The sequence below is a fragment of the Gymnogyps californianus genome, chromosome 6, assembly GCF_018139145.2.
Source record: "Gymnogyps californianus isolate 813 chromosome 6, ASM1813914v2, whole genome shotgun sequence".
NCBI lineage: Eukaryota > Metazoa > Chordata > Aves > Accipitriformes > Cathartidae > Gymnogyps > Gymnogyps californianus.
The window spans coordinates 18,820,219-18,834,274 of NC_059476.1; the positions used below are offsets into that span (position 1 = coordinate 18,820,219).

The following is a 14,056-nucleotide window of genomic DNA, read 5'->3' on the forward strand; positions in this document are numbered from 1 at the left end:
TGTTCAAAAGCATGCTTTATCCTAAAACTAATTATTTTAAAAATTTATTCTGGCCTAGACAGGTCTCAATAGTGCCATTCAAAACAAGAAATCTAGTGGTGTTAAAATTATGTGGCATACTAATTCAGGGACATAATTATCAAATATTTTTGCATTATTTTTCACATTTTAGGTCTTTGATAACAAAACTAATACCCAAATTTTAGGTGCTTGTACTTCATCTTGAAACCACTGAAAGGAGTTATATATTGTTGGATTTTTTAAGTTAATACTTAAGGCAGCAATCTCAAATAACTTTCCAATAACTTTCTTCTTTTACTTTAGAAATTTAATGAAATGTTTCAACTTCAAGTTTCAAGCTAGGAAAGAAGCTCTGAAGTAACTGTTACTTACCAGGCTCATCATAAACATAGCCAATGTCAATCTGAAATAAAGATTAAAGGCATTACCTCTGAGGAAACACCAAAACAGAAAAATGCTAGGGCAACTCCCCTCAAGTTTTCATGAGTACTACTACATTGTTCTCATCACAAACAAAAGAAAGTTTACATAGCATATTCTTGAGAGGAGAAAGAGAAAATGCCTTACATTGAAAAATGAGGGATTTTGAATGGATACAGCAGCCAAGAAGAAAATGCAAGAAAAGATGTATTAGGACTAACAGCTGTAGTTACTTTCTTCTTTCCTCAGATCCCCAGCTTTTTCATTTATCAGAGACAGAAGATGGGGCTAGCTTACTGCTTCTTGAATTCCCTATGTTCCCCCATTATTTTATGTTCAGACAGGCTTTTCAGAACTCTTTTGTTTCTATTTCCTGCTCAACATCTCATCCTTCAGTTCCAGAAATGAAGCTTGTTTTTTTAATGAATAATTTCCTTTTTCTTTTATGAAGATGATGGGCAATCTTTCCCCCTACTGTGTCAAATCTGGACAAGATTGCACATATACCATGACTGTATTCATTGTATCAGATTTCAGACATGTTCAGGAAGGTAAGTATGTTTGCTCATGGCAATTGGGGCTAGTATCCCTTGCAGGTAAAGTCTGAAAGGGTGATTTTCTAGAGAGAGTTACCCTTGGGGTTTTCTCCTGGAATGTGTGCCTGCAGGAACAGAAAGTAGCTGAATGACATGCTGTCACCTGCTTAGTGAATGATCAGTCATCCACAGAGCAATATACCACTGTCTGAATCACTAGAAATTACATAGATAATAAGCAGTGAGAAGCAAAAACAACCAGCTTTGTGGCAGAAACTGCTTCACTTAGAAAAGAGCACTCTTCCACACTTGCATATTTTTGTGAAAAGCTGGTCTAGAGACCTACTGAATTTATGCAGTACAAAATAAGCAAACAGAAAATACAGCCAACACTGATATTGGAAATGTTATAATAGGGGATCCCAGTAGCCATTACAATTGTCATGCGAATTTTTTGTCTGTATTGCTTTAGGAATACCTTCAACAGACAGATGTCTACCTCCCAATATTGACCATAACAAATACAAATAAAGACAATCTCACTAGTATCATCAGAACCACAGAAATTACTTTAACTAAGAGACTTTTCCACCATCTCTTTTACTTAACAAACTTCTGACCAAAGGAACACCTTTCCACATCACTTGAGAATGTGTATCTTTATGCCGCCATACATATCACTATTCTGCCTATTAGCTACCTAATAAAATTATCTCTTCAAACCCTACCTCATACCAAATAATCACCCTGATACCTTTTGAGGAAAAATGTTTACCTTTTGGCAAATATTTTTTTCTCTTGGATGCAAGTTAGAGGACTTGGTATATAAAGCATACAATTTTCTTTAACAATAATCTTCTACTCAAATAAGAAAACTGTTTACTAGTGCTTTGAGCAAATGGTCTCTAGCATGAGAAGCAAGACATCATCAGGTAATTCTTTGGCCCCACGCTAAAGTAGTATAAATTTAAACATTTAAAACAAGTACTTAAAAAATTTCTCTCATTTATTTGATTTAGTCAAGATATGGAAGTTGTTCCATACCCACCTTAAATTCTCCCATTAGACAGTCTGCTCGTAGAGAATAAGAATCATACACCTAAAAAGACAGACAAGCATGAAACAGGTATGTTCCTAAACTTCATAGTGAAATGGCCAGACAGTACTGTACGCATCCAGCAGCCTTTTGAACATGCACCATTTTTTCTTACCCGAATGCTAACTGTTTCATCAAGCAACTCTAAAGGAGTCATGTGGACATTGTAGAAAAATATCTGTTAAGGTAAAAACAAACAAAAAATGTGTCTCAAAATGACAAACACATAGTTCTCTGAATAGAAAACGCAAAAACATTATTTTAAGAGGCTTGTGAAGCATGCCTGCTACAGTACTTTTACCCTGCCTCCTTGCTGGACACATTATACGATAATTTAGCACAGAATAAAAAACTAAATTTAGTAAATAAACTTAGTACAAAATAGACAAAAGACCATCACAACTTCCATTTGAATGAATGCAGTAGGCATAGCTGTGCTGCAAACTTTCAGCACTGCCCTTGCTCCTTGCTCTGCACTTCACATTTTCCTCAGGGGAACAACTTTGGGAATGATAAAGGCTGTTCATTTTCCAGGACATTCAATCCTGGTCTAGCCATCTCTGTTGTAGCCATCAAAAAGGTCTTGTTTAGGGCGAGTGGTGATAGTGATTGTAATGATTTGCATCTTTAAAATTCAAGGCCACAGGAATAAATCTGACAGTTTGACAGCATGAAGCTGTCAATTTATTAGCTTATTTGTGTCATTAATAGTATATGCCTCACTAAGTTTGGTCTTTGAGCCCAGCTATACTCCAGTCAATACTTTATCCAACAAAAGGGAAGGGTACATAAACATGGTCCCTCCTATTCCATTTTTAGCCTAGTCTGGATACTGAGACTGCCTAGGAATTGATTCAATACAAGGTGCAACTGGCTTTCTCCCTTCCCTGTTTTTTACCACTGCTTCATAAATCTTGACTGCTACCTACAGCTTAGTTCACGTCTCAAAGTTTTATAACTTCCTTGGTTTTGCCTGCATGTGTTAAAACATTCTTGCCACCCAGTTCCAAAATCTACTGAATTTTCCACACACGTCCAGATAATGAGAGTTACACCTCAGCGTTCTCTCAATTAAGCTTAAGCTTTGCAACATTAGTCTTCCAGACATGGGATCATTCTTCTGTCCCTTACATGGCTTTGAATTCTCTCCTGTATTTCAGTGTGTTTGTTGTACAGATCCCTGTCTGGACAAAGAAATCTAATTGTGCTTTTAGAAATCATGGGTAGCAAGGCAATGACATTTCCAGATTCTGTGTGGCAGTCTTATTGACCCAAAGCATTGCACTGAAAGCTTGTCTGCACACACCACAGAGGTCTACAATGATTCCTAATTAATTTTTATGTGATTTTATAACCTGCACACAACTATTCAAAGTCATTATTATGTCACATGGCCAACTGTATCAAAGAACATGTTCCATATGTCTCAGCTGAAGTTTGATTTCCTTCTAGATAGCTTTACCTGCTAAGACTGCCAGCGACAGAGATGTGTTTAGTGATGTGAATACATAAGGAAAGGCACTGGGAACTGCAAAATGCATGTTAGCCATAATTATCCTTAAATATCAGCAAATTCTTATTCATTGATCATAATGAAAGCTGTAATAACTATTTTTCTACCTTTGATAGCATCAACATTTCAGCTACAGTTTTCTTACGCCACTCACTTCATCAAAATATGGGTTGTTTCCTCTTTTGATTCTTGTTCGGTGTGTCTGACCACAAACATGAACTTTGACTACTGGTTTTATGTTATTTCCAGGCAACTGACGACCTTCAATGACTCTAACACGAATCTGAGGGGGGCAAAAAAAAAAAAAAAAAAAAATCAAATATTTGTATTAATTCATTCCCTATATTATCTATTATCCTGGTGACAACAATTTCTTACTATACCACCAAAAAAGTTAGCGAACACCTGAAGTAGCTGGCAGATATGGACTGGACAGACTTTTCAAACTTAATTATGATAGCAAGTTAATTTTACTTGAATTTGACAAGACAAGTTAGGGATAATTATGTCAGTAAATTTTTTTTTACTTGCTTTTACTACTTACTTTTAAAGCTGCTACTGTAGTTTAAAATCTATACAACTACACAATAAATAAGGTTCATCTAGATTTCAGTCAGAACTGTACAAAATTGGACATCTGTAACAGGCAAATTTGAAGAATACTTTTGAAATACAGGCTTTCAAGTGAAGAGGCTAATTGTCTCTACAGTGCATTAGATTTGCACAATCTGACATTAAATTATGCTCAGGCTATGTGAAAGGAGCAATGTCATGCCAGGCAGAAAAAAGGAACATGCAACATTTAATAAACCTATTACCTGGAAATCTTGTGGTTTGTTAGAAAGGATTCTCCGTGTTTTCTTTCCTTTGGTGATGCGTTTAGCTAGCTGGGCTTCCTTCGTGCCACTTGGAACTGTTGGTGTGATACCACCAACTGGACCATCCAAGCCATCCTCATAACCTCCATCATCTTCTCCATCTCATACAGTAAAAAAACCAGTGCAATTAATAAACAAATAGTACAGCTTGATGTTAAAGTTACAGGAGTAAGAGCCTGATATCCAAGAGTTCCACTAAAATTGTATTATTATCTCATTTCAACAATTTTTTTTGCTAACCACATGCTTCGAACTCCTTTTGAAAGCTAGTCATTTTAGCCTGCCTAAGAACAAATCTATATCCTAACCAAACTAACTGTAGATCTGTCCCTTTTCAGGATGCAGAGCATCTAATACAATTCCCATACACTTTTTTGAACCAACTGATTGACGTTTTAGCAAAGTACAGTTCAGCTGTAATCGTCACCAGACTAGTTCACAATACACCAGAAGTGATTAATTTCATTCCAGTTGAAGCTGTTTCCCAGCAGCAAGACTAGGCTATAGCATAGCACTGATTTTTACTTCAGAATCTTGAAAACATGAAGACATTTAGGGTCTGCCATCCAAAATAAAACTCTGAATCCTCCTCCACAGCATTTAACTGCGGAGTAAGTTAAAGTTTTTTAGTAAGCCTCTTTGACAGTTCTGACATCACAATACCTCTGTGGAAGACTGTTCTACAACCACATGACACTACAATACAAAGTTTAATGATTTAAGAAAATCTTTTCACAAAGCTCCCTGACATTGAAACTAATACAATATATTTTTCCAAAAATGTGACTTCCCTGCTTTTTTGGTTAGCCCTAGCATTACAGCAGATAACTGCTGTTGCTTCGAGCATTTAAGAACCTTTCTTTCCTAAACAGAAGCCATTTTGAAAAGCTTTTGAGCAACACCATTCTTTTGTAACCTGATTCCACTGGAGAAAATGATGCTAAAAACCATTTTATGTCAGGAAATGCCAAGTTTCTTCCTAGCTGTAGTTCTGAATCATCCTTAGTTTCGAAAATCACTATCTGGCAGTCTTGACACGCTTGCTTCTGGTTACATTTTTTTCTGATGAACAATGCTGTTGAATCACTTTCTTGCCTTATCTTAAATACCTCCATGATCTTTTAACAATAACGTTCTGAGAAAAAATTGAAATACCTTCTTGTGTATTGGTCCCTCCTGGATCATTTGGATTTGCAGGTCCAGCTGGTGGCTCATATACTACTATCAAATCAATTGTTGCCTATAGAGAAATACACGTTTTTTTATGTAGCATGCAGTACTCACAACAATTGATTTAAAGCAGTTAGTTGTTCTAACACTGTACATGAACAGTTAACTATTCATAGTCACAGCACAGTGTATAACAAAATTTCAGCTATTAGTAAATTAATAAACTGTTATTAAGCTATATATACATACAAACAATAAAGACGACATAATTTGCAGCTAATCTAATAGGCTCTAAAATAATATCTAACAAATGGAATCACTGTGTTTATATTTAGAAAAATCTGTCACAATACAAGTATATGAGATGTTCTACAAATGTTAATTTATTTAGTTCCACAATATTCATGGCAGACTGGGTGACATCCTAAATTTGCAGATAGAAAAACAAAGGCAGTGAGAAATAACACTATCTGATCAACAACATAACAAGTCTGAACCATAAGTAAAATTTCCTATCTGGCTCTTCTAATTGCTTGTTCATACCTCCATCCTGGAAGAAAAACACTATGTCATTTTCCATTCTAATTATAGAATTGTCTTTTTGTGCTTCACTGTGGTTTTGGATTATTGAACAAACCATTATTATTCCTAGTTGCCACAGTAACATGAGGAGTCAGCAAAAAAAGCCCAACCCTGTGACCAGCTAACCATGATATTAAACTACAGCTGATGAGATACTGAAATTACCCTTGAAGTCTCTTTTTAAGTGTACTAGTATGCAATATGAAGTGCCTTAACAGCTGGACTGCACAAACACAGTAAGGTCCCAGTTCTAGAAACTACTTAATTAACAACTAAGTTAATAACCAGTTAATAACTCTGTTAAATTTAAACACATGCTAAACCAAGTTAAGCATGTTCTTGTGTAACTTTCTGAACTGAGCTGGCAGTGAACATGTACATGATTATGCGCTTTCTAGAATCAGTGCTATGACACAGGTGGATATTAGAAAGAATACAGCGAAAAAAGTGCATATGGGAACTCCATCTGGTACTCAGGGAAATGCTCTTTTTCAACATCAGGCTGATTTCCGTGCATACTCTGTGGCCCATAATATTTATAACATATATATACAAATACATAATACATACACAGAAAACAATTTATCTAACTTAAAGGATATTAAACAAACTCAAATGGTATAGACATAATTACATCTTGTTATAAATTTCCTCTGCCTGGAGCTTTTGCTACAAAATTCCAAGCATTTAATTTATAAAGTAAAAATAACTTGAAAATATTTTTGTTTCACTATTAGCCCTGTTGCTGGAACATTTTGATCAAGAATACTGTAAAATAAGGAAATGTAAGCCACTCACTCCAGTTTCCTGTCCCCTTTCATTTAGCAGAGGTATGAGTTTGAAGGGAAAAGATCTGCTTTGGTTACCTACAAGATCCTTAAGTGCTACGGATGCACTGCCAATTAATCTGAAATGAAGTAAAAATCATTATTAGAATGCAAGTATACATCAGACAGAAGTTTCCTTTTGTTTTTTGCTAGTGCCTGTTAGTCGACCAAATAACTTCAGCGATGACTTGAATACCCAAGACACAACAAAAGATCATTGCAAATGTTATCTAATGATCGTGTACTGCTAATTTGTATTTTCTGTTTCACTGCACTTAAATGTGCTGGTGTTCTTCACAGAAGACACAGCTTTAACTTAAAAGAGGTTAAAATCCTGAATTTAAATAAATTTTATGTGTATTTTTGAACATAATCTTCTGTATAACTTTCAGCAGCCATGTCACTTGTTTCAGCCACTGAATTTTTGTTGGTAAACTAAAGGATGTAATACTTTCTTTCCCTGTATAGCTTTGCAAACTCTCAGATGAGAAGTAATGTATAAAAGCTAGATATGACAGCTGTTGTACTACACAGAAAGAGACACCAAAAAACCATACACACATCTCTCTAATGAAAACAGTGAAACAGAACAAATGCAATTAATGTGCTTACTAGAAGCTTCACAAAATTAATTTTCTTGCCCATACTCTACATTTTGGAATAGGTTCATCTCCTTGCCTCTAAATTCTCAGTATGTTTCGATACAGCCCTAGAGAGGCCTACCAAAGGAAGCTGCCCAGGGGATCTGACATTATGTGGTAGACTCTCCTGAGCTACTTCTGCCTACTTTGGGACTGCATCTGTCACCCCCATCCTCTTCAAAAAAGTGAAAACTGCATGCACTTTTAACCTGAGAAACTTCTTTTAGGCAGAGTTTCTAACAGTGTGGCATTGGTCTCAAGATATCTGGCACCGTATTTCATACCCATAGTATGTAATAACAGTTTACTCCTATATTGAAGTGGATTATTGGAATAACTGAGATTTTTGCCAATGAAAAAAACCCAAGACAATTTCACCCTGTAAATATTACAAAGAATATGTTTTACAAACAAAATACCAGCTTTGCTGCCAAAGTGGAAAAAAGATTGCTACGCGGAGAACTTAACTGAGGTCCCTTTGAATAGATTACAGTGCTTTTTCATGGAGAAGCTAAGGATGCAAGGGCATTTTTTGACATGGAGCAAGAGCATTATTATAGCTACTCTCAGGTACTATGTCATGAGCACATAATTTCCTTTTTGCAAAGTACATTAGGATACGTAAGTATAAAACTTTAATTTTCTGCAAATATACATTCCAGGTGTTACACATTACAACTTTTGTTTAGCTGTGCACAAAAAATAACTACACTTTCTGTTTGAATGACCTGTTAGAATTACTTTGGTGCTGTCACCTCCTCAGTCAACTCTGCTTTCCCAGTTCACCACTCCTCGAATCCCAGTTGTCTTTTTGATAGTTTTGAGTCACTACTCAAACCTTTTACTTCTGCCCCCCAAATTGCCAGAGCACAGTTATATTCCAGCTACGCCTCACATATTCATCACACATATTCCAGCCCACACACATGGGCTAAATGTGAAAAGCAGTTTAAGATCAGGCCATGCTGCAGAGGAAATGCATGAAACTGTTCTAACCTTTAAGATGACCATAACTGAAACTCTGATGCCATTTCTAACACCTGCCTCTCCTCCCTTTATTGAACAGACACCTGGACTCAGTATTGTAGTCTTGATCCAGTGTCCTTTAAAAAACTATGGAAATACACTTAGTTATTTCAGTGAGCATTATATTAACCCCAGGTACATTTTAACTTTTTACAAATTGTTGCACAGAGCTGGACGTTAGCTGAAACACTGACTCCATGCATTTCTCAACTTTAAGGAGCTTAAGAAGCAATTTCTGCTGTTGTGCAATCAAAATTGCACTCAACCCACAAGACAAACCTAGATTTGGAACATCAGATATACATGCAGTAGTCTTATTTATCCCTCCAACTGTAGTATTATTTGGCATTGCTTATGATTTGATGTAGCAAATCTGGACACTAAACAGTAATGTCTACCTAGCTTGGAAAACAACAGCAGATGGTCTCTCTCAAACAGAAGGAGGCTTTATTTTTTCCTCTGTGGCTTCAACATTCCAAAAATTGGTGTTATACAGAAGTCAAGTAAATCTGACATTACACACCAAAGAGAACATCTCCCTCTATATTTGACCAAACTTTACTATGTAAAGAGCAGCTGTCATGCAGACAGACACTGATACTATTCAACAGTCAAAGAAAAGCAGAAAAAGTTCATTCCATAATGACTGCAAATCCCAAAGCAGTTAAGAGAGAAAAGTACTGGGTAGCTTAATGCATTTTTCTCTTTATTACATAGCCTTCTAACATGTTAATAGCTTTGAAAGCAAGTATAATATAAGCAAATGGGAAACTATTCCTACAGTTGGAAGGAACAAATGCTTGAATTTCATTTACACAGCTGGATACTGAAAGAAACTAACTTCTCTTCACTCTTTTTCCTTCAATGCAAAATTAATCAATAAAAACTTTCAATTCCAAATACTCTTATTTTCCCCAAATCCTTCAACTGTGACTATGCCTTCCCATTTGAGAATAACAGAGAGAAACATACATTGTTTGAGGTATCACAGAAGGGAAAAACCCAACAAGACTACCCAAAACCAGCTAGGCCAAATCTGATTCTAGAGAAAGGCAAAGAAAATATTTTCCTACGTACATTTGTCCAAAAATTTTGTAGACTTGCTATTTTGATTTGATATGAGCTGGAGTGACATTAACTCCAAAAAGAACTTCAGTTCAGAAGTCACCCAGCCTCAAATCATCTGGATGACTGTTTCGGCAACCACACCCTCCTATCTGGTGTCAGTAACTCAAGAACAGCTGTTCAACAGTAATGCTTTTGAAATTTTCCAGAGTAAATTTCCATTTCTACATCCTCATCTGTCCTGTGCAAATGATAACTGTGCACACATTTGAATATTTAGTAATCGTTTTTAAAATTCTGATCACCTTCAGAAGACTGAAGAAGGAGTCAGTTACATAGACTACTTGCTTGCTACTAGTTGTCTCTGAAGTCCTTTGTTTCCCCCTCCTTTAACAGGTTGGGCAACAATAGTCTCCAGTCTTTTTCCACTCTAGCAAGACTGAGAAATCTAATAGCCTACACACTATCTTAGCCTACTTCTAAGCTTTAGCCAAATTCTGATCTTCAGGCAGTTAGTCTTTTGCCTTCCCCAAAGTCATGAAGTCCTGTTCACCTCCCTTAGCAGAACCACAGAACTGATGAGGTTGGAAGGGACCACTCAAGATCATCTAGTCTAACCCCTCTGCTCAAGCAGAGTCAGCTAGAACAGGTTGCTGAGGACCACGTCCAGTCTGGTTTTAATCATACAGCCACTAAACGGCTGAAGTAATGTTTTCAAAAGTAACAAGGAATGCCTCAAGGTCATTGCTAGGTCTCATCTTTGTCACTTGTACAGGTCTTGGAGAAAGCCTTTTTCCTGAGATGCTTCTCTCAGGTCTCTAATCTTTGGGCTAAGTCGGGTAAGACCAAGTCAGCTAAGTCAGACAGCAGCAGCTGTTGTTCTGACAACATGTCCATTAACAGTTCATTGCTGTTTAATGCTTTGCTGCAAGGTCTGCTGCTGTACTCGCTTCTGATACGTAACTAGACCCCCAGTTCTCTGCATGACTACTGTGAAGTTGCTGTGTTCCTGTGAACTCTGAAGACCTTTACCTTCAGGCAGGATTGCACGCAATCTCCCTCTGAAGTCATGACTTTCAAGGTGACAAGGAGTCCTTTCCTTCCAGCAAAGCTGAAAAGACTTTCTGTCACCTATTCATCCTCAAAGGACACTGCTCTTTGCTGGAGCTACTTCAGCTTTCTTCCTCTTGCCTAGGCAGACAACATTTGCCCGTTTAATTCCAGATCACACTGGTCTCTTGACACCATCAAGTGGGATAGTTTCTGCTTTCGGAATAGCTTAACACATCCTCTGACCTTTTGTTCATCAATCGTTTTGGCAGTAGACAGCAAATGAGTATTGCTTCTTAACTCTGCTTAAGTACCTTTTTTGCCATCCCTTAGACTTGTATATGTATAGTGCCCAGTCAGCCAGGTCTCTTAAACTTTTCCAGCTTTGCAGAAGTAAAGCAGAAAACCTGTCCTGCCACAAGCAGTTTAAACATTCTGGTCTACCACTGAATAAGACACCAAAGATAAATGCGAAGTCCACATTTAGAAGCAGATTTTAAACCACTTCAAATACATCTTATCAGTACTAGGCCTATGATACTTTCCCCCCAGTAATCAAAGGGAAATACTTCATCAGCACGAAATCAATGAACTACTGATGACCAACTATTAGACACAGTGTTGCATTTGTGCCAAAGCTAATTAATCCGTTAGTGCTGTGGTTAGCACTTCCTGTTAGCTGCCCAAATAACCCAGAGAAGTGAAACTTCACACCCATGCCTGGATCAGGAAATGCTAACTCACAGTACCAAACATTTTATTACTCCTTGTCTGTTTGAAGGTAGCAATTTATACTAAATTCTTTAGCATATCACGTCCTTCAGCTGCTTACATGCTACTTCTACTGGAAGCCAGTGATTTTAATCCCGAGAGTCAAGCATTTAAATTTTTTTGACTTATTTTTAAGTGTTTATTTTGGCAGGGATTTATTTGGCAGAGGTTTATAGCGATTATTCTCACCAGCAAACGTGATCCCACACTGCAGTTATAATTGCTACACTCAACCTTTCTTTCTCAGTGTATATGTTCCATTGTAGATTCTATGCTACGAGACCCAACACCCACCTTCTGTTATTCGTACTGTGTTTTAAAATTTTTATTAAGAGCAAACCAACTATTTTTATCTTCTTTAGTTATTTGATAATACTCTTTGCAAGAACAAACTTTAAAAAAGAAACAAAGCATGGATACTATTTTGTACAAGGCAGAAAACCCCAAAACTGAATGTTAACCAGGCTGGATCTTGCATATAATGCATGCAAGAAAAACCTGCAACTAGGCACAGCCACACTTACGTGGAAAAGAATCCACACAAAAGGGTACAGCTGTAGGAGGATTCAAACAATCTAGAAATTATTTAACTACGGAAAACACTAAAACATGCTGAAATAATTTGCTGCACTGTTCATTTGTGGCTGCATTTTTCTGCTTGAGAAAAGGGTGTGCCCAATCTGTTTTTCCTCTGTGTCGCTAGGTTACTAACTACGCAAAGAACATGGGGAAACACATAATCCCAATTCTCTTTCCGATAGAATGAAAATCACTTCATTCGGACACGACTGTAACTTCCTGTTAACATTTTTTTTTTTCTGAACTTCACAGGGACAACCAAAGTTACTGGGTTTTTTTTGTTTTTTAACCGCACAAAGATTTGTGTTCTGAGAGTTTGAAATCTTTCTACTAACAGTATTAGACATAATAGAAAACAGATGTGTTCTCTTTTCAAACGTCTATGCTGGAAAATCTAGCTAAGCATGGATCATATGAGTCCTCTCTAGTTTAGTCCTATGATGGTCTGTCTGCATACATGTCAGTGTGGTTTGCTTTACTTATCTTTTCCATTGACTGTGTCTTTTTAGCATGAAGAGCACTCATTTAATCTATCTGCAAAAGTTTAGTGATCCTATAAATGAAGCAGTAAATTCTATCTCCAGGAAAAAAGAAACGGAAAAATATTCAAATGTTCTTTCAGGCTTGGTTTACAGAAACATGCCAAAGCAATGAGTTAAGTGTTTTGGCACAGTGTAAAAACAGAATAACATTCACTGTGCTCCTCCTCCTGTGTCAGTATAAGAATGGGCTGGATGAACAGCTATCTAAGTTTCTAGGAGCTGTAACAAATCATGGGCTATATTGCAATCTTCTGCTGTGTTGTTCTAGAGGGGAATATAGGTTCTGTAGTCACCTCTTAGGCGCAGCAATGGACCAGGTGCCCAGAACTAGTCAGGAGTAACACTACATGGAATAGCAGAGTGTGTATGGGCTAGGAGCCTTGTGAGTGAGCAGCCAGAGGGAGTTGGGTTGAGAAACACATTGTTCTGCTGCTAGCCTACACTGCAGCAAAGAACAGTGGGAGAACATTTTAGCAGAAGTTGTCTCTACCTTGACAATAACAATAGCAATCCCCACTGCTTATTTTCCTCCAGAAGAGAGAAAATAAAGCCAAAGATATGGTGTAGTTTCTTCTCAGTGCTCTTTCTCCAGCGACACAGTCCCCTAGATGTACCCTTTACACTGAAAAACTAAATCCCAATTCAATCTAGACTTTAAAGTAAAATATATAAAAACGTGAACCTCTAAAGGAAAGGTTATTGATTTAGACTCAAATCCCACTTAGCTTAAACAACAGATACACCCCCCCCCCAAGTTAATGGGTATACTCATGTGTAACGTCAAAAGCACATGGCAAACACTGGGTTTCTGAAATAATGGGCCTTTACCTCTGAAAGACTTCAGTTCAGTTAACCACATCAAATTTACATGTAAAAATTAATACAATATTGTCCAGCCCTCACTCCCCCACCCCCCTTTTCTTTAAACTGTCATTATAATAACTCTCAGTAGTAAGGACCTTAGGTGGGCATCGTACTCCATCTTTCCAATCCTGAACTAGCATGCAGACAAAGCAAGGGAGTGTCATTTGCACGCACTTCCACCAAGTATCTTTTTGGAATGCTGCAGCACTGCAGGCACGTATCTAACTATAGACTTTTTCTTAAGTATTAAAAGAGGATACTGTGAAAGAATGGCAAAACTATGATATGGTCGTCCTAAATCTCTCTCAAACTCAGTAAATAGAATCAGTAACTCTACAGAAATACAGGTTATGCATACATGCAAGTAATAAGTGGGAAACTTCCTCCACGTTCCCTCTTTCATATGCTCCTTTGTCTAAATTTGAATGTTCATTAATACCAAATCTCTTCTGCTGTTACAGTGCTTTGCGTCTTT

At 37.1% G+C, this 14,056-nt stretch overlaps 1 protein-coding gene across 2 annotated transcripts in view; it reads right to left on the reverse strand.

Moving 5' to 3' along the window:
- The window catches only part of MYOF (myoferlin), a 73,726-nt gene that overhangs the window by 48,275 nt on the left and 11,395 nt on the right, over positions 1 to 14,056 (reverse strand). For both annotated transcript variants that reach the window (XM_050898574.1, XM_050898573.1), the window contains exons 4-10: positions 7,015 to 7,123; positions 5,620 to 5,704; positions 4,405 to 4,565; positions 3,741 to 3,869; positions 2,189 to 2,251; positions 2,026 to 2,076; positions 394 to 424 (exon numbers count right to left, since the gene is read on the reverse strand). In XM_050898574.1, coding sequence (XP_050754531.1) covers positions 394 to 424; positions 2,026 to 2,076; positions 2,189 to 2,251; positions 3,741 to 3,869; positions 4,405 to 4,565; positions 5,620 to 5,704; positions 7,015 to 7,123 — 629 coding nt within the window. The remainder of the gene's footprint in view (positions 1 to 393; positions 425 to 2,025; positions 2,077 to 2,188; positions 2,252 to 3,740; positions 3,870 to 4,404; positions 4,566 to 5,619; positions 5,705 to 7,014; positions 7,124 to 14,056) is intronic.